General features: G+C 52.0%; 1 protein-coding gene across 1 annotated transcript in view; it reads right to left on the reverse strand.

Annotated features, from left to right (window-relative positions):
• The window catches only part of NPR2 (natriuretic peptide receptor 2), a 156964-nt gene extending 148517 nt beyond the window's left edge, over positions 1–8447 (reverse strand). Inside the window, exon 1 of the mRNA XM_072131743.1 lies at positions 7616–8447. Coding sequence (XP_071987844.1) covers positions 7616–8342 — 727 coding nt within the window. The 5' untranslated portion in view covers positions 8343–8447. The remainder of the gene's footprint in view (positions 1–7615) is intronic.
• Between the last annotated feature and the right edge of the window lie 11702 nt (positions 8448–20149).

Here is a 20149-nt window from a genome sequence, read left to right on the forward strand (position 1 = left end):
AACGGAAACACAAACCAAAAGCTCCTGTAAGGGTTAAGGAGGCCACGAATAAGTCATGTCCAAGGACGGCACCAGGTCCAGATGGTGGAACAGCTTCACTGGACATGGAGAAACCTGGTCTCGTGGTAGGTACCTGTGATCACCTGCTGACCCCCTATCAGCACCAGGGGGCCCACAGTAATGGGGGAGGTGAGAGGGGGTGAGGGTCCATGAAGGGATAGGGAGATAAAGGGGCCGATAATAAGAGGGGGAGATACAAGGGGGCAACATTAACAGGAGGGAGACGAGAAAACCACAAATAAGAGGGGGAACCAATCAGAACTCAGCTTTAATATTGTAGACAGCCATGGGAAATGGAAGCTGAGCTCTGATTGGTTGCTATGGGAATCTAGAGCAGTTCTGCCCCCAGACCTTCAGCGCATGTAGTGAGAGCGGAGAAGGCAGAAGCCATAGGAAGCCCCGGGTGCCGTCTGCCCAGCGTGTCTCCCAATCCTTCTGAGTACTGGGGGTCAGACGTGGTCTCCTAGGCCGGGGCTCCACAAAGGCTTGGACACCTGGGACCATAGGATATGGAGGCCGCCGCCGTGGGGGCCATAGGATATGGAGGCCGCCGCCGTGGGGGCCATAGGATATGGAGGCCGCCGCCGCGGGGACCATAGGATATGGAGGCCGCCGCCGTGGGGACCATAGGATATGGAGGCCGCCGCCGTGGGGACCATAGGATACGGAGGCCGTCGCCGTGGGGGCCATAGGATACGGAGGCCGCCGCCGTGGGGACCATAGGATATGGAGGCCGCCGTGGGGACCATAGGATACGGAGGCCGCCGGCGTGGGGACCATAGGATACGGAGGCCGCCGCCGTGGGGACCATAGGATATGGAGGCCGCCGTGGGGACCATAGGATACGGAGGCCGCCGTGGGGACCATAGGATATGGAGGCCGCCGTGGGGTCCGCTCTCTGTCCAGTTGCTGGAGGTCTCTGGAAATAAATTCTTCTGACAGGATCATTTCCCAGACGCCTTAGACAGGAGGACGATGGCCAGAAGGACGGACCCCCCATGGAAGGAATCTCCCCCCAGGTCAGAACACAAGAGGTTTAAGTAAACTCAGACAGACAGGTGCCGCAGACGGGGGAAGGGACCCTCATCTGCCAAAATCTGCTGGGAAAACAAAGCCGGCACCTTAGAGGTCAAAGCCCTCATGTCTGTGGCCCACCTCCCAGGACAGTCCTTCCGTGTGATCCACAAATCAAACCACGCCCTGACCAGACCACAAGCCACGCCCTGACCAGACCACAAGCCACGCCCTGACCAGACCACAAGCCACGCCCTGACCAGACCACAAGCCATGTCCTGACCAGACCACAAGCCACGCCCCTTTGCCAATTATACATACATTTGCAATGATTTTGCTTGTATCATGGAGCCTCTGTAGCTCTGCACATGCAGGATTCCCGTATTTACACGGACGCTCTCACGTGGACGGCTATGGCGCCGGGTCGCGGTATGTGCCATACACATGCTCAATCTTATCCTATACGTATGGCCGGGTGCCAAGCCACGCTATAGAGAGGGGCCGAGTGACCCTTATATACACACAGACCCCAGCTTAAAGGGGACCTGTCAGCAGCAAGTGGTCTAATAAACCACTACCAGAATACCGTGCAGCAGCGGAGAACCTTCTAGGTCATGTTTCTTCCATGGTCCATGAACTGAGATCGCCTCCTCCTCGGTGATTGACATCAAACTTCAGGAGATCTGCTTAGTGATGTCTCTGGAGGCCGGACCATCAACTACACTGAATGAGAGGAGGAGAGCTGGACTTCAGGAGATCTGCTTAGTGATGTCTCTGGAGGCCGGACCATCAACTACACTGAATGAGAGGAAGAGAGCTGGACTTCAGGAGATCTGCTTAGTGATGTCTCTGGAAGCTGGACCATCAACTACACTGAATGAGAGGAAGAGAGCTGGACTTCAGGAGATCTGCTTAGTGATGTCTCTGGAGGCCGGACCATCAACTACACTGAATGAGAGGAAGAGAGCTGGACTTCAGGAGATCTGCTTAGTGATGTCTCTGGAAGCTGGACCATCAACTACACTGAATGAGAGGAAGAGAGCTGGACTTCAGGAGATCTGCTTAGTGATGTCTCTGGAGGCCGGACCATCAACTACACTGAATGAGAGGAAGAGAGCTGGACTTCAGGAGATCTGCTTAGTGATGTCTCTGGAGGCCGGACCATCAACTACACTGAATGAGAGGAAGAGAGCTGGACTTCAGGAGATCTGCTTAGTGATGTCTCTGGAGGCCAGACCATCAACTACACTGAATGAGAGGAAGAGAGCTGGACTTCAGGAGATCTGCTTAGTGATGTCTCTGGAGGCCGGACCATCAACTACACTGAATGAGAGGAAGAGAGCTGGACTTCAGGAGATCTGCTTAGTGATGTCTCTGGAGGCCGGACCATCAATTACACTGAGCCGGACCATCAATTACACTGAATGAGAGGAAGAGAGCTGGACTTCAGGAGATCTGCTTAGTGATGTTTCTGGAGGCCGGACCATCAATTACACTGAATGAGAGGAAGAGAGCTGGACTTCAGGAGATCTGCTTAGTGATGTCTCTGGAGGCCGGACCATCAATTACACTGAATGAGAGGAAGAGAGCTGGACTTCAGGAGATCTGCTTAGTGATGTCTCTGGAGGCCGGACCATCAATTACACTGAATGAGAGGAAGAGAGCTGGACTTCAGGAGATCTGCTTAGTGATGTCTCTGGAGGCCGGACCATCAATTACACTGAATGAGAGGAAGAGAGCTGGACTTCAGAAGATCTGCTTAGTGATGTCTCTGGAAGCTGGACCATCAATTACACTGAATGAGCGGAAGAGAGCTGGACTTCAGGGTAAAAATCTCCGCCTCAATGGGTCATGAAATAAAACATAATCTGCTGTATGACAACATACTGGTAGTAGTTTATTAGTTCAATTTCTGCTGGCAGGTTCCCTTTAAGAGTCCTTCCACGTCTGCAGCACCATCCCAGCAGCGGTGGTGGAGAGGATCTGAAGATGCAGCCTCCCCTGGCTGTCCTGGTCTGTGGTGGACGTCCTGCATGATGATGATGATGATGATGATGATGATGTCCCCCTGATCTTCTGGAGCTGCTGTGATAGTGATCAGGTACGTGGTCACCGGTGTGAAGGTGCCGCAGAAGCCTAAAACCAACAATGACTAATAAGTTCCCAATGGACTTGGTAAAACGACTCGTCCCGGAGAACACTGGGCGGAGCTTGTTCTGTATTCCGGGCCACATCCAGGAGACCACGAAGCTACTCGAGGCTGTAGACCACTAGCTAGTGGTACCATGGAATAGCAGCAGGTCGGCACCCACGGAGAAACCCAAGCGACCAACAGAAGTGGTCACAGAAGGCTCAGTGCTCCCTCAGATCCTTCACATCCTTCAGGTTCGAGATTCACCTCGGAGATGCATCAAAATACTCTGCCCTTTACCAAAGTGGCTCCGGCACAACCAACACTACGATTTATGGCAAAGCAGCGGCCACCGACTCTCTTCTGGGAATCTGCCCTCCCATCCTCGGAAGAGAGGCCTCCCTATGGGCAGTACCCGAGAATACGCAGGGACCCCACCGGGCCGCAGCCACAGCGCCACAGCCACCCCACCGCGCCGCAGCCACCCCGACGCAGCCACCCCCGACGCAGCCACAGCCACCCCACCGCAGCCACCCAACCGCAGCCACCCCAGCCGCAGCCACCCCACCACGCCGCAGCCACCCCACCGCGCCGCAGCCACCCCGCCGCAGCCACCCCACCGCGCCGCAGCCACCCCGCCGCAGCCACCCCACCGCGCCACAGTCACCCCACCGTGGCCACCGCGCCGCAGCCACCCCACCGCGCCACAGTCACCCCACCACGCCGCAGCCACCCCACCCCGCCACAGTCACCCCACCATGGCCACCACGCCGTAGCCACCCCACCGCGCCACAGTCACCCCACCGCGGCCACCGCGCCGCAGCCACCCCTTCACAGCCACCCCACCGCGCCACAGTCACCCCCCGCGCCACAGTCACCCCACCGCGCCGCAGGCACCCCACCGCGCCGCAGTCACCCCACCGCAGCCACCCCACCACTCCTCAGCCAGCCCACCACGCCGCAGACACCCCGACACGCCACAGACACTCCGACACGCTGCAGCCACCCCACCGCAGCCACCCCACCGCTCCGCAGCCACCCCACCACGCCGCAGACACCCCGACACGCCACAGACACCCCAACACGCCGCAGCCACCCCATCGCTCCGCAGCCACCCCACCGCTCCGCAGCCACCCCGCAGACACCCCGCTGCAGCCACCCCGACGCGCCGCAGACACCCCACCCCACTATCAAATATAGTCAAAAAGTAGTCATCACCCTCCTCGCGGTGAACCAGGAGCACCCTCCTCGCGCTGAATCAGGAGCACCCTCCTCGCGGTGAATCAGGAGCACCCTCCTCGCGGTGAATCAGGAGCACCCTCCTCGCGGTGAATCAGGAGCACCCTCTTCACGGTGAATCAGGAGCACCCTCCTCGCGGTGAATCAGGAGCACCCTCCTCGCGGTGAATCAGGAACACCCTCCTCAGGGTTGATTCACCGATGAGGACATCATGTGCTGGGGGGGGGGGGCAGCCTCATCTGCTGGGTTGTCCGCCAATAAGGACAAGTGGGGGGAAGCCCTGACCTGAGGAGCTTACACTCTATAAGAAGAAAATTCAAGAGGAGTGGGAGGAGTATCAGGGGCTTACACTCTACCAGGTGGGGCGGGAGGGGCTTACACTCAACCAGGTGGGGCGGGAGGGGCTTACACTCTACCAGGTGGGGCGGGAGGGGCTTACACTCTACCAGGTGGGGCGGGAGGGGCTTACACTCTACCAGGTGGGGCGGGAAGGGCTTACACTCTACCAGGTGGGGCGGGAAGGGCTTACACTCTACCAGGTGGGGCGGGAGGGGCTTACACTCTACCAGGTGGGGCAGGAGGGGCTTACACTCCTGTAGGGTCCAGCTCTGGCAGTCCCAGCACCCCCCGGCCTCCCGCGCAGTCTTCTCACCCTTGCCCTGTATCAGTGGACCAGAGGTGCACATACATCACATATTGCCGGGGCAGCAGAACAGAACCAATGGGTCACATGATCTGGGACCTCACAAGATCCTCCATACACTGTGGAAACATATAAACCGCAAACTGACCACGGGAAGGTGCCACACTAAAACCAACATGTACCCGACATGGTGATCCCCATAGGCCACGGGAAGGTGCCACACTACAACCAACATGTACCCCACAAGGTGATCCCCATAGGCCACGGGAAGGTGCCACACTACAACCAACATGTGCCCCACAAGGTGATCCCCCATAGGCCACAGGTTGGTGCCACACTACAACCAACATGTGCCCCACAAGGTGATCCCCCATAGGCCACGGGTTGGTGCCACACTACAAACCAACATGTGCCCCACAAGGTGATCCCCCATAGGCCACGGGATGGTGCCACACTACAACCAACATGTACCCCACAAGCTGTTCCCCATAGGCCACGGGATGGTGCCACACTACAAACCAACATGTGCCCCACAAGGTGATCCCCCATAGGCCACGGGTTGGTGCCACACTACAACCAACATGTACCCCACAAGGTGATCCCCCATAGGCCACGGGATGGTGCCACACTACAAACCAACATGTGCCCCACAAGGTGATCCCCCATAGGCCACGGGTTGGTGCCACACTACAACCAACATGTACCCCACAAGGTGATCCCCATAGGCCATGGGATGGTGCCACACTACAACCAACATGTACCCCACAAGGTGATCCCCCATAGGCCACGGGATGGTGCCACACTACAAACCAACATGTACCCCACAAGGTGATCCCCATAGGCCACGGGATGGTGCCACACTACAACCAACATGTACCCCACAAGGTGATCCCCCATAGGCCACGGGATGGTGCCACACTACAAACCAACATGTACCCCACAAGGTGATCCCCCATAGGCCACGGGATGGTGCCACACTACAAACCAACATGTACCCCACAAGGTGATCCCACATAGACCACGGGATGGTGCCACACTACAAACCCACATGTACCCCACAAGGTGATCCCCCATAGGCCACAGGTTGGTGCCACACTACAACCAACATGTACCCCACAAGGTGATCCCCCCATAGACCACGGGATGGTGCCACACTACAACCAACATGTACCCGACAAGGTGATCCCCATAGGCCACGGGTTGGTGCCACACTACAACCAACATGTACCCCACAAGGTGATCCCCCATAGGCCACGGGATGGTGCCACACTACAACCAACATGTACCCCACAAGGTGATCCCCATAGGCCACGGGATGGTGCCACACTACAAACCAACATGCACCCCACAAGGTGATCCCCCCATAGACCACGGGATGGTGCCACACTACAACCAACATGTACTCCACAAGGTGATCCCCATAGGCCACGTGTTGGTGCCACACTACAAACCAACATGTACCCCACAAGGTGATCCCCCATAGGCCACGGGTTGGTGCCACACTAAAACCAACATGTACCCCACAAGGTGATCCCCCATAGGCCACAGGTTGGTGCCACACTACAAACCAACATGTACCCCACAAGGTGATCCCCCATAGACCACAGGATGGTGCCACACTACAAACCAACATGTACCCCACAAGGTGATCCCCCATAGGCCACAGGATGGTGCCACACTACAACCAACATGTACCCCACAAGGTGATCCCCCATAGGCCACGGGATGGTGCCACACTACAAACCAACATGTGCCCCACAAGGTGATCCCCATAGGCCACGGGTTGGTGCCACACTACAAACCCACATGTACCCCACAAGGTGATCCCCCATAGGCCACAGGTTGGTGACACACTACAACCAACATGTACCCCACAAGGTGATCCCCCATAGACCACGGGATGGTGCCACACTACAACCAACATGTACCCCACAAGGTGATCCCCCATAGGCCACAGGTTGGTGCCACACTACAACCAACATGTACCCCACAAGGTGATCCCCCATAGGCCACGGGATGGTGCCACACTACAAAACAACATGTACCCCACAAGGTAATCCCCCCATAGACCACGGGATGGTGCCACACTACAACCAACATGTACCCCACAAGGTGATCCCCATAGGCCACGGGATGGTGCCACACTACAACCAACATGTACTCCACAAGGTGATCCCCATAGGCCACGGGATGGTGCCACACTACAAACCAACATGTACCCCACAAGGTGATACCCATAGGCCACGGGATGGTGCCACACTACAAACCAACATGTGCCGCACAAGTTGATCCCCCATAGGCCACAGGATGGTGCCACACTACAAACCAACATGTACCCCACAAGGTGATCCCCCATAGGCCACAGGATGGTGCCACACTACAACCAACATGTACCCCACAAGGTGATCCCCATAGGCCACGGGTTTACATTCTGTAAATCTCCATTGACAGGTCGTGGTATCAGATGATTCACCCCCAGTAATAATGGAGTCACCATAGACAACTGCACCCACTCAGGACGACTTACCTCGACCGTTGTTCTGAATGAACTGAATAACACTGGCCACATCATCATCCTCGGGATACATCTGGTATCTCACCGTCAGATTGCTGAACTCCTTGTCCAGGGCCCAGAAGACCCCCTCAATGATGAAGTAATGGGGGCGATCATCCTTCTTCACGTCGTGGTACACCAGGGCCGCTCGGGAACTCCAGTTAAAGTGGTCGTGTAGATGAGAGACAAACTCCCCCAGCTTGTTAGCCGTGGGGCCGGTCCGCACCGTCGTGTTGTATTGATCATCGTCCGGTTTAAATCCAAAGGCCAAAGCACCGGCAGTTATCAGTGGGAGGCGCCAGTGGGCAGCAAAGCGGGCGACCGAGGCGGCGGGGTACACGCACCCGGGACCAAACAGCACATCCGGGTTGTGGTAGAGCTTGAGGTCCACAGCCTTGAGAGGAGCCACATATTCCGAGCAGGCCCCATCAAGTTCAGAATTGGCAAAGACAGTCCTGATGTGGTACCCGGGCAGAAGCTGCAGCTCATTCTGGGCTTTCTCCACCGCCATCCGTAACGCAGGAGACACGCGCGGCCATGACCAGGCGTAACGCAGGTTGCTCTCCGGCAGCACCACAGCCAGGGTCAGCGTACGGTTCATGGAGGGGTTCTGCTCCGTACACGGAGGACACAAGGAGAGGAGAAGGGAAGCCAAAGCGCCGAGGCTCAGGGCAGGGCTGCCCTCCAAAATGGGCATCATAACATCAATGAGCAGGGCGCGCGCCCCTCACAGCCGCCTACGTGCATGGGCCATAACCTTCACACCCAAAGGGGAACGTCAGCCGCACACAGGACTATCCCAGAGCAAGAAGACAACTCTCCTCCTACTACCTCCCCCCTTCACCTCTCATCCAGATGTCATACCACAAGCCCAGGGAGAGACAACCCCAGGAGAAGGACTCCCCCTGCAGGAGCTCTGCAGGAACCGCAGACCCAAATCTTATCTGCAGCCTCGTAAGAGCCTAAAAACAGATCCCATAATCTCTAGATGTTATTGTTGGAATCCTGCGTCCGCCGGGTGCCCATCCACACCAGGAGTGGAGCGCCCTATAGAATGTATAGGGGCCGCACAACACCTCCTGTCACTCCTCCTGACCTCACCCATTAGTGGAGACATCGGAGCACCCAGACCCTGACAATATTTACTGCCTGGCTTCAGAAAAATGTACTGACGGCAACAGAGTGACACAAACATCAATGCAGGATCACACACACGAGTCACCAGAAGTCCCCCCATTTACCCTGTGACTTCTAGGAGTGTGGCCGGCAGCTCCCTGCACTATCCCTGTGCCTCTCCTACTGCTGTATGTAGCAGAGCCGGCAGCTCCCCGCACTATCCCTGTGCCCTCTCTCCTACTGCTGTATGTAGCAGAGCCGGCAGCTCCCCGCACTATCCCTGTGCCCTCTCTCCTACTGCTGTATGTAGCAGAGCCGGCAGCTCCCCGCACTATCCCTGTGCCTCCTCTCCTACTGCTGTATGTAGCAGAGCCGGCAGCTCCCCGCACTATCCCTGTGCCTCCTCTCCTACTGCTGTATGTAGCAGAGCAGGCAGCTCCCCGCACTATCCCTGTGCCTCCTCTCCTACTGCTGTATGTAGCAGAGCCGGCAGCTCCCCGCACTATCCCTGTGCCTCCTCTCCTACTGCTGTATGTAGCAGAGCCGGCAGCTCCCCGCACTATCCCTGTGCCTCCTCTCCTACTGCTGTATGTAGCAGAGTCGGCAGCTCCCCGCACTATCCCTGTGCCTCTCCTACTGCTGTATGTAGCAGAGCCGGCAGCTCCCCGCACTATCCCTGTGCCTCTCCTACTGCTGTATGTAGCAGAGCCGGCAGCTCCCCGCACTATCCCTGTGCCTCCTCTCCTACTGCTGTATGTAGCAGAGCCGGCAGCTCCCCGCACTATCCCTGTGCCTCCTCTCCTACTGCTGTATGTAGCAGAGCAGGCAGCTCCCCGCACTATCCCTGTGCCTCCTCTCCTACTGCTGTATGTAGCAGAGCCGGCAGCTCCCCGCACTATCCCTGTGCCTCCTCTCCTACTGCTGTATGTAGCAGAGCCGGCAGCTCCCCGCACTATCCCTGTGCCTCCTCTCCTACTGCTGTATGTAGCAGAGCCGGCAGCTCCCCGCACTATCCCTGTGCCTCTCCTACTGCTGTATGTAGCAGAGCCGGCAGCTCCCCGCACTATCCCTGTGCCTCTCCTACTGCTGTATGTAGCAGAGCCGGCAGCTCCCCGCACTATCCCTGTGCCTCTCCTACTGCTGTATGTAGCAGAGCCAGCAGCTCCCCGCACTATCCCTGTGCCTCCTCTCCTACTGCTGTATGTAGCAGAGCCGGCAGCTCCCCGCACTATCCCTGTGCCTCCTCTCCTACTGCTGTATGTAGCAGAGCCGGCAGCTCCCCGCACTATCCCTGTGCCTCCTCTCCTACTGCTGTATGTAGCAGAGCCGGCAGCTCCCCGCACTATCCCTGTGCCTCCTCTCCTACTTCTGTATGTAGCAGAGCCGGCAGCTCCCTGCACTATCCCTGTGCCTCCTCCTGTATGTAGATGTATTACTGGGGGGGTTGGTAGCTGTATGTAGATGTATTACTGGGGGGGTTGGTGGCTGTATGTAGATGTATTACTGGGGGGGTTGGCTGCTGTATATAGATGTATTACTGGGGGTTGGTGTCTGTATATAGATGTATTACTGGGGAGGTTGGTGTCTGTATGTAGATGTATTACTGGGGGGGTTGGTGGCTGTATGTAGATGTATTACTGGGGGTTGGTGGCTGTATATAGATGTATTACTGGGGGGGTTGGTGTCTGTATATAGATGTATTACTGGGGGGGGTTGGTGTCTGTATATAGATGTATTACTGGGGGGGGTTGGTGTCTGTATATAGATGTATTACTGGGGGGGGTTGGTGTCTGTATATAGATGTATTACTGGGGGGGGTTGGTGTCTGTATATAGATGTATTACTGGGGGGGGGTTGGTGTCTGTATATAGATGTATTACTGGGGGGGGTTGGTGTCTGTATATAGATGTATTACTGGGAGATTGGCGGCTGTATATAGATGTATTACTGGGGGGGGTTGGCTGCTGTATGTAGATGTATTACTGGGGGGGGGTTGGTGTCTGTATATAGATGTATTACTGGGGGGGGGTTGGTGTCTGTATATAGATGTATTACTGGGGGGGGGTTGGTGTCTGTATATAGATGTATTACTGGGGGGGGTTGGTGTCTGTATATAGATGTATTACTGGGGGGGGTTGGTGTCTGTATATAGATGTATTACTGGGGGGGGTTGGTGTCTGTATATAGATGTATTACTGGGGGGGGTTGGTGTCTGTATATAGATGTATTACTGGGGGGGGTTGGTGTCTGTATATAGATGTATTACTGGGGGGGGGTTGGTGTCTGTATATAGATGTATTACTGGGGGGGGTTGGTGTCTGTATATAGATGTATTACTGGGGGGGGTTGGTGTCTGTATATAGATGTATTACTGGGGGGGGTTGGTGTCTGTATATAGATGTATTACTGGGGGGGGGTTGGTGTCTGTATATAGATGTATTACTGGGGGGGGTTGGTGTCTGTATATAGATGTATTACTGGGGGGGTTGGTGTCTGTATATAGATGTATTACTGGGGGGGTTGGTGTCTGTATATAGATGTATTACTGGGGGGGGTTGGTGTCTGTATATAGATGTATTACTGGGGGGGGTTGGTGTCTGTATATAGATGTATTACTGGGGGGGGTTGGTGTCTGTATATAGATGTATTACTGGGGGGGGTTGGTGTCTGTATATAGATGTATTACTGGGGGGGTTGGTGTCTGTATATAGATGTATTACTGGGGGGGGTTGGTGTCTGTATATAGATGTATTACTGGGGGGGGTTGGTGTCTGTATATAGATGTATTACTGGGGGGGGTTGGTGTCTGTATATAGATGTATTACTGGGGGGGGTTGGTGTCTGTATATAGATGTATTACTGGGGGGGGTTGGTGTCTGTATATAGATGTATTACTGGGGGGGGTTGGTGTCTGTATATAGATGTATTACTGGGGGGGGTTGGTGTCTGTATATAGATGTATTACTGGGGGGGTTGGTGTCTGTATATAGATGTATTACTGGGGGGGTTGGTGTCTGTATATAGATGTATTACTGGGGGGGGGTTGGTGTCTGTATATAGATGTATTACTGGGGGGGGGTGGTGGCTGTATATAGATGTATTACTGGGGGGGGTTGGTGGCTGTATATAGATGTATTACTGGGGGGGGTTGGTGGCTGTATATAGATGTATTACTGGGGGGGGTTGGTGGCTGTATATAGATGTATTACTGGGGGGGGTTGGTGGCTGTATATAGATGTATTACTGGGGGGGGTTGGTGGCTGTATATAGATGTATTACTGGGGGGGGTTGGTGGCTGTATATAGATGTATTACAGGGGGGGTTGGTGTCTGTATATAGATGTATTACTGGGGGGGGTTGGTGTCTGTATATAGATGTATTACTGGGGGGGGGTTGGTGTCTGTATATAGATGTATTACTGGGGGGGGGGGTTGGTGGCTGTATATAGATGTATTACTGGGGGGGGTTGGTGGCTGTATATAGATGTATTACTGGGGGGGGTTGGTGTCTGTATATAGATGTATTACTGGGGGGGGTTGGTGGCTGTATATAGATGTATTACTGGGGGGGGTTGGTGGCTGTATATAGATGTATTACTGGGGGGGGTTGGTGGCTGTATATAGATGTATTACTGGGGGGGGTTGGTGGCTGTATATAGATGTATTACTGGGGGGGGTTGGTGGCTGTATATAGATGTATTACTGGGGGGGGTTGGTGGCTGTATATAGATGTATTACTGGGGGGGGTTGGTGGCTGTATATAGATGTATTACTGGGGGGGGTTGGTGGCTGTATATAGATGTATTACTGGGGGGGGTTGGTGGCTGTATATAGATGTATTACTGGGGGGGGGTTGGTGGCTGTATATAGATGTATTACTGGGGGGGGGTTGGTGGCTGTATATAGATGTATTACTGGGGGGGGTTGGTGTCTGTATATAGATGTATTACTGGGGGGGGTTGGTGTCTGTATATAGATGTATTACTGGGGGGGGTTGGTGTCTGTATATAGATGTATTACTGGGGGGGGTTGGTGTCTGTATATAGATGTATTACTGGGGGGGTTGGTGTCTGTATATAGATGTATTACTGGGGGGGTTGGTGTCTGTATATAGATGTATTACTGGGGGGGGTTGGTGTCTGTATATAGATGTATTACTGGGGGGGGTTGGTGGCTGTATATAGATGTATTACTGGGGGGGGGTTGGTGGCTGTATATAGATGTATTACTGGGGGGGGGGTTGGTGGCTGTATATAGATGTATTACTGGGGGGGGTTGGTGGCTGTATATAGATGTATTACTGGGGGGGGGTTGGTGGCTGTATATAGATGTGTTACTGGGGGGTTGGTGGCTGTATATAGATGTATTACTGGGGGGGGGTTGGTGGCTGTATATAGATGTATTACTGGGGGGTTGGTGGCTGTATATAGATGTATTACTGGGGGGTTGGTGGCTGTATATAGATGTATTACTGGGGGGGGGGTTGGTGGCTGTATATAGATGTATTACTGGGGGGGGTTGGTGGCTGTATATAGATGTATTACTGGGGGGGGTTGGTGGCTGTATATAGATGTATTACTGGGGGGGGTTGGTGGCTGTATATAGATGTATTACTGGGGGGGGTTGGTGGCTGTATATAGATGTATTACTGGGGGGGGTTGGTGGCTGTATATAGATGTATTACTGGGGGGGGTTGGTGGCTGTATATAGATGTATTACTGGGGGGGGTTGGTGGCTGTATATAGATGTATTACTGGGGGGGGGTTGGTGGCTGTATATAGATGTATTACTGGGGGGGGTTGGTGGCTGTATATAGATGTATTACTGGGGGGGGTTGGTGGCTGTATATAGATGTATTACTGGGGGGGGTTGGTGGCTGTATATAGATGTATTACTGGGGGGGGTTGGTGGCTGTATATAGATGTATTACTGGGGGGGGGTTGGTGGCTGTATATAGATGTATTACTGGGGGGGGTTGGTGGCTGTATATAGATGTATTACTGGGGGGGGTTGGTGGCTGTATATAGATGTATTACTGGGGGGGGTTGGTGGCTGTATATAGATGTATTACTGGGGGGGGTTGGTGGCTGTATATAGATGTATTACTGGGGGGGGTTGGTGGCTGTATATAGATGTATTACTGGGGGGGGGTTGGTGGCTGTATATAGATGTATTACTGGGGGGGGTTGGTGGCTGTATATAGATGTATTACTGGGGGGGGTTGGTGGCTGTATATAGATGTATTACTGGGGGGGGTTGGTGGCTGTATATAGATGTATTACTGGGGGGGGTTGGTGGCTGTATATAGATGTATTACTGGGGGGGGTTGGTGGCTGTATATAGATGTATTACTGGGGGGGGTTGGTGGCTGTATATAGATGTATTACTGGGGGGGGGTTGGTGGCTGTATATAGATGTATTACTGGGGGGGGTTGGTGGCTGTATATAGATGTATTACTGGGGGGGGGGGTTGGTGGCTGTATATAGATGTATTACTGGGGGGGGTTGGTGGCTGTATATAGATGTATTACTGGGGGGGGGGGTTGGTGGCTGTATATAGATGTATTACTGGGGGGGGTTGGTGGCTGTATATAGATGTATTACTGGGGGGGGTTGGTGGCTGTATATAGATGTATTACTGGGGGGGGTTGGTGGCTGTATATAGATGTATTACTGGGGGGGGTTGGTGGCTGTATATAGATGTATTACTGGGGGGGGTTGGTGGCTGTATATAGATGTATTACTGGGGGGGGGTTGGTGGCTGTATATAGATGTATTACTGGGGGGGTTGGTGGCTGTATATAGATGTATTACTGGGGGGGGTTGGTGGCTGTATATAGATGTATTACTGGGGGGGGTTGGTGGCTGTATATAGATGTATTACTGGGGGGGGTTGGTGGCTGTATATAGATGTATTACTGGGGGGGTTGGTGGCTGTATATAGATGTATTACTGGGGGGGGTTGGTGGCTGTATATAGATGTATTACTGGGGGGGGTTGGTGGCTGTATATAGATGTATTACTGGGGGGGGTTGGTGGCTGTATATAGATGTATTACTGGGGGGGGTTGGTGGCTGTATATAGATGTATTACTGGGGGGGGTTGGTGGCTGTATATAGATGTATTACTGGGGGGGTTGGTGGCTGTATATAGATGTATTACTGGGGGGGTTGGTGGCTGTATATAGATGTATTACTGGGGGGGGGTTGGTGGCTGTATATAGATGTATTACTGGGGGGGGTTGGTGGCTGTATATAGATGTATTACTGGGGGGGGTTGGTGGCTGTATATAGATGTATTACTGGGGGGGGTTGGTGGCTGTATATAGATGTATTACTGGGGGGGGGTTGGTGGCTGTATATAGATGTATTACTGGGGGGGGTTGGTGGCTGTATATAGATGTATTACTGGGGGGGTTGGTGGCTGTATATAGATGTATTACTGGGGGGGGTTGGTGGCTGTATATAGATGTATTACTGGGGGGGGGTTGGTGGCTGTATATAGATGTATTACTGGGGGGTTTGGTGGCTGTATATAGATATATTACTGGGGGGGTTGGCTGCTGTATATAAATGTATTACTGGGGGTTGGTGTCTGTATATAGATGTATTACTGGGGGTTGGTGTCTGTATATAGATGTATTACTGGGGGGTTGGTGTCTGTATATAGATGTATTACTGGGGGTTGGTGGCTGTATGTAGATTTATTAATGGGGGTTGGTGGCTGTATATAGATGTATTACTGGGGGTTGGTGGCTGTATATAGATGTATTACTGGGAGGTTGGCGGCTGTATGTAGATGTATTACTGGGGGTTGGTGGCTGTATATAGATGTATTACTGGGGGTTGGCGGCTGTATATAGATGTAGTACTGGGGGGTTGGTGTCTGTATATAGATGTATTACTGGGGGGGGTTGGCGGTTGTATATAGATGTATTACTGGGGTGGTTGGCGGCTGTATGTAGATGTATTACTGGGGTGTTGGTGTCTGTATATAGATGTATTACTGGGGGTTGGTGGCTGTATATAGATGTATTACTGGGGGGGTTGGCTGCTGTATATAGTTGTATTACTGGGGGTTGGTGTCTGTATATAGATGTATTACTGGGGGTTGGTGTCTGTATATAGATGTATTACTGGGGGTTGGCTGCTGTATGTAGATGTATTACTGGGGGTTGGCGGCTGTATGTAGATGTATTACTGGGGGTTGGCGGCTGTATATAGATGTATTACTGGGCGGGTTGGCGGCTGTATGTAGATGTATTACTGGGGGTGAAATGGCTGTATATAGATGTATTACTGGGGGGTTGGTGTCTGTATATAGATGTATTACTGGGGGTTGGTGGCTGTATGTAGATGTATTAATGGGGGTTGGTGGCTGTATATAGGTGTATTACTGGGGGTTGGTGGCTGTATATAGATGTATTACTGGGAGGTTGGCGGCTGTATGTAGATGTATTACTGGGGGTTGGTGGCTGTAAATAGATGTATTACTGGGGGTTGGTGGCTGTATATAGATGTATTACTGGGGGGGGTTGGCTGCTGTATATAGATGTATTACTGGGGGGTTGGTGGCTGTATATAGATGTATTACAGGGAGGTTGGCGGCTGTATATAGATGTATTACTGGGAGATTGGCGGCTGTATATAGATGTATTACTGGGGGGGGTTGGCTGCTGTATGTAGATGTATTACTGGGGGTTGGCGGCTGTATGTAGATGTATTACTGGGGGTTGGCGGCTGTATATAGATGTATTACTGGGCGGGTTGGCGGCTGTATGTAGATGTATTACTGGGGGTGAAATGGCTGTATATAGATGTATTACTGGGGGGTTGGTGTCTGTATATAGATGTATTACTGGGGGTTGGTGGCTGTATGTAGATGTATTAATGGGGGTTGGTGGCTGTATATAGGTGTATTACTGGGGGTTGGTGGCTGTATATAGATGTATTACTGGGAGGTTGGCGGCTGTATGTAGATGTATTACTGGGGGTTGGTGGCTGTAAATAGATGTATTACTGGGGGTTGGTGGCTGTATATAGATGTATTACTGGGGGGGGTTGGCTGCTGTATATAGATGTATTACTGGGGGGTTGGTGGCTGTATATAGATGTATTACAGGGAGGTTGGCGGCTGTATATAGATGTATTACTGGGAGATTGGCGGCTGTATATAGATGTATTACTGGGGGGGGTTGGCTGCTGTATGTAGATGTATTACTGGGGGTTGGCGGCTGTATGTAGATGTATTACTGGGGGTTGGCGGCTGTATATAGATGTATTACTGGGCGGGTTGGCGGCTGTATGTAGATGTATTACTGGGGGTGAAATGGCTGTATATAGATGTATTACTGGGGGGTTGGTGTCTGTATATAGATGTATTACTGGGGGTTGGTGGCTGTATGTAGATGTATTAATGGGGGTTGGTGGCTGTATATAGGTGTATTACTGGGGGTTGGTGGCTGTATATAGATGTATTACTGGGAGGTTGGCGGCTGTATGTAGATGTATTACTGGGGGTTGGTGGCTGTAAATAGATGTATTACTGGGGGTTGGTGGCTGTATATAGATGTATTACTGGGGGGGGTTGGCTGCTGTATATAGATGTATTACTGGGGGGTTGGTGGCTGTATATAGATGTATTACAGGGAGGTTGGCGGCTGTATATAGATGTATTACTGGGAGATTGGCGGCTGTATATAGATGTATTACTGGGGGGGGTTGGCTGCTGTATGTAGATGTATTACTGGGGGTTGGCGGCTGTATGTAGATGTATTACTGGGGGTTGGCGGCTGTATATAGATGTATTACTGGGCGGGTTGGCGGCTGTATGTAGATGTATTACTGGGGGTGAAATGGCTGTATATAGATGTATTACTGGGGGGTTGGTGTCTGTATATAGATGTATTACTGGGGGTTGGTGGCTGTATGTAGATGTATTAATGGGGGTTGGTGGCTGTATATAGGTGTATTACTGGGGGTTGGTGGCTGTATATAGATGTATTACTGGGAGGTTGGCGGCTGTATGTAGATGTATTACTGGGGGTTGGTGGCTGTAAATAGATGTATTACTGGGGGTTGGTGGCTGTATATAGATGTATTACTGGGGGGGGTTGGCTGCTGTATATAGATGTATTACTGGGGGGTTGGTGGCTGTATATAGATGTATTACAGGGAGGTTGGCGGCTGTATATAGATGTATTACTGGGAGATTGGCGGCTGTATATAGATGTATTACTGGGGGGGGGTTGGCTGCTGTATATAGATGTATTACTGGGGGGTTGGTGGCTGTATATAGATGTATTACAGGGAGGTAGGCGGCTGTATATAGCTGTATTACTGGGGGTTGGTGGCTGTATATAGATGTATTACTGGGAGATTGGCTGCTGTATATAGATGTATTACTGGGGGGTTGGTGGCTGTATATAGATGTATTACAGGGAGGTAGGCGGCTGTATATAGCTGTATTACTGGGGGTTGGTGGCTGTATATAGATGTATTACTGGGAGATTGGCGGCTGTATATAGATGTATTACTGGGGGTTGGTGGCTGTATATAGATGTATTACTGGGAGGTTGGCAGCTGTATGTAGATGTATTACTGGGGGGTTGGTGGCTGTATATAGTTGTATTACTGGGGGGTTGGTGGCTGTATATAGATGTATTACTGGGAGGTTGGCAGCTGTATATAGATGTATTACTGGGGGTTGGCGGCTGTATGTAGATGTATTACTGGGGGTTGGTGGCTGTATGTAGATGTATTACTGGGGGGTGGGCGGCTGTATATAGATGTATTACTGGGGGGGTTGGTGTCTGTATATAGCTGTATTACTGGGGGTTGGTGGCTGTATATAGATGTATTACTGGGGGTTGGTGGCTGTATATAGATTTATTACTGGGGGGTTGGTGTCTGTATATAGCTGTATTACGGGGGGTTGGTGGCTGTATATAGATGTATTACTGGGGGTTGGTGTCTGTATATAGCTGTATTACTGGGGGGTTGATGGCTGTATATAGCTGTATTACTGGAGGGTTGGTGTCTGTATATAGATGTATTACTGGGGGTTGATGTCTGTATATAGCTGTATTACTGGGGGTTGGTGGCTGTATATAGATGTATTACTGGGGGGTTGGTGGCTGTATATAGTTGTATTACTGGGGGGTTGGTGGCTGTATATAGTTGTATTACTGGGGGGTTGGTGGCTGTATATAGATGTATTACTGGGGGTTGGTGGCTGTATATAGATGTATTACTGGGGGTTGGTGGCTGTATATAGATGTATTACTGGGGGTTGGCGGCTGTATGTAGATGTATTACTGGGGGTTGGTGGCTGTATGTAGATGTATTACTGGGGGGTGGGCGGCTGTATATAGATGTATTACTGGGGGGGTTGGTGTCTGTATATAGCTGTATTACTGGGGGTTGGTGGCTGTATATAGATGTATTACTGGGGGTTGGTGGCTGTATATAGATTTATTACTGGGGGGTTGGTGTCTGTATATAGCTGTATTACGGGGGGTTGGTGGCTGTATATAGATGTATTACTGGGGGTTGGTGTCTGTATATAGCTGTATTACTGGGGGGTTGATGGCTGTATATAGCTGTATTACTGGAGGGTTGGTGTCTGTATATAGATGTATTACTGGGGGTTGATGTCTGTATATAGCTGTATTACTGGGGGTTGGTGGCTGTATATAGATGTATTACTGGGGGGTTGGTGGCTGTATATAGTTGTATTACTGGGGGGTTGGTGGCTGTATATAGTTGTATTACTGGGGGGTTGGTGGCTGTATATAGATGTATTACTGGGGGTTGGTGGCTGTATATAGATGTATTACTGGGGGTTGGTGGCTGTATATAGATTTATTACTGGGGGTTGGCTGCTGTATGTAGATGTATTACTGGGGGGGGGGCTGTTATTATATATGTAGAAAATGCAAAGTCCAAAGCAGCCCGAGCCAGTGGTTGATGGTTGGTGCAGCAGCCGATGATCCCTTAGCACTCAATGAATTGTAGAAAAGTGGTGATCCTTTATTCCATCACACAGCGACGTTTCGGTGCTGAACATAGCAGAACAACAGTGAAATAGATCCGACTATTTAAGGACCAACAGCCCTTCTGATTGGTCAATCATTATGTGAAACAATAATTGATACAAAATTCATAATTGATCCAGTGCAATATCATAATACACGTGACATTGTTACAGTGCGATCGTATTGTTACATCATAATAAGAGTGTAAACAATGTAACAGTGATCCCGCCCCTCGGTATTCACACCTGCCCCACGTCTCCTCAGGTTCATTCATAAATAGTTTTTTGTGTTCGGAACCGCCAGCGGCCACACGTCATGGATCCACGTGGTACCGGAGGTGATGACATTGGTGTATAC

The sequence above is a fragment of the Engystomops pustulosus genome, unplaced genomic scaffold, assembly GCF_040894005.1.
Source record: "Engystomops pustulosus unplaced genomic scaffold, aEngPut4.maternal MAT_SCAFFOLD_130, whole genome shotgun sequence".
NCBI lineage: Eukaryota > Metazoa > Chordata > Amphibia > Anura > Leptodactylidae > Engystomops > Engystomops pustulosus.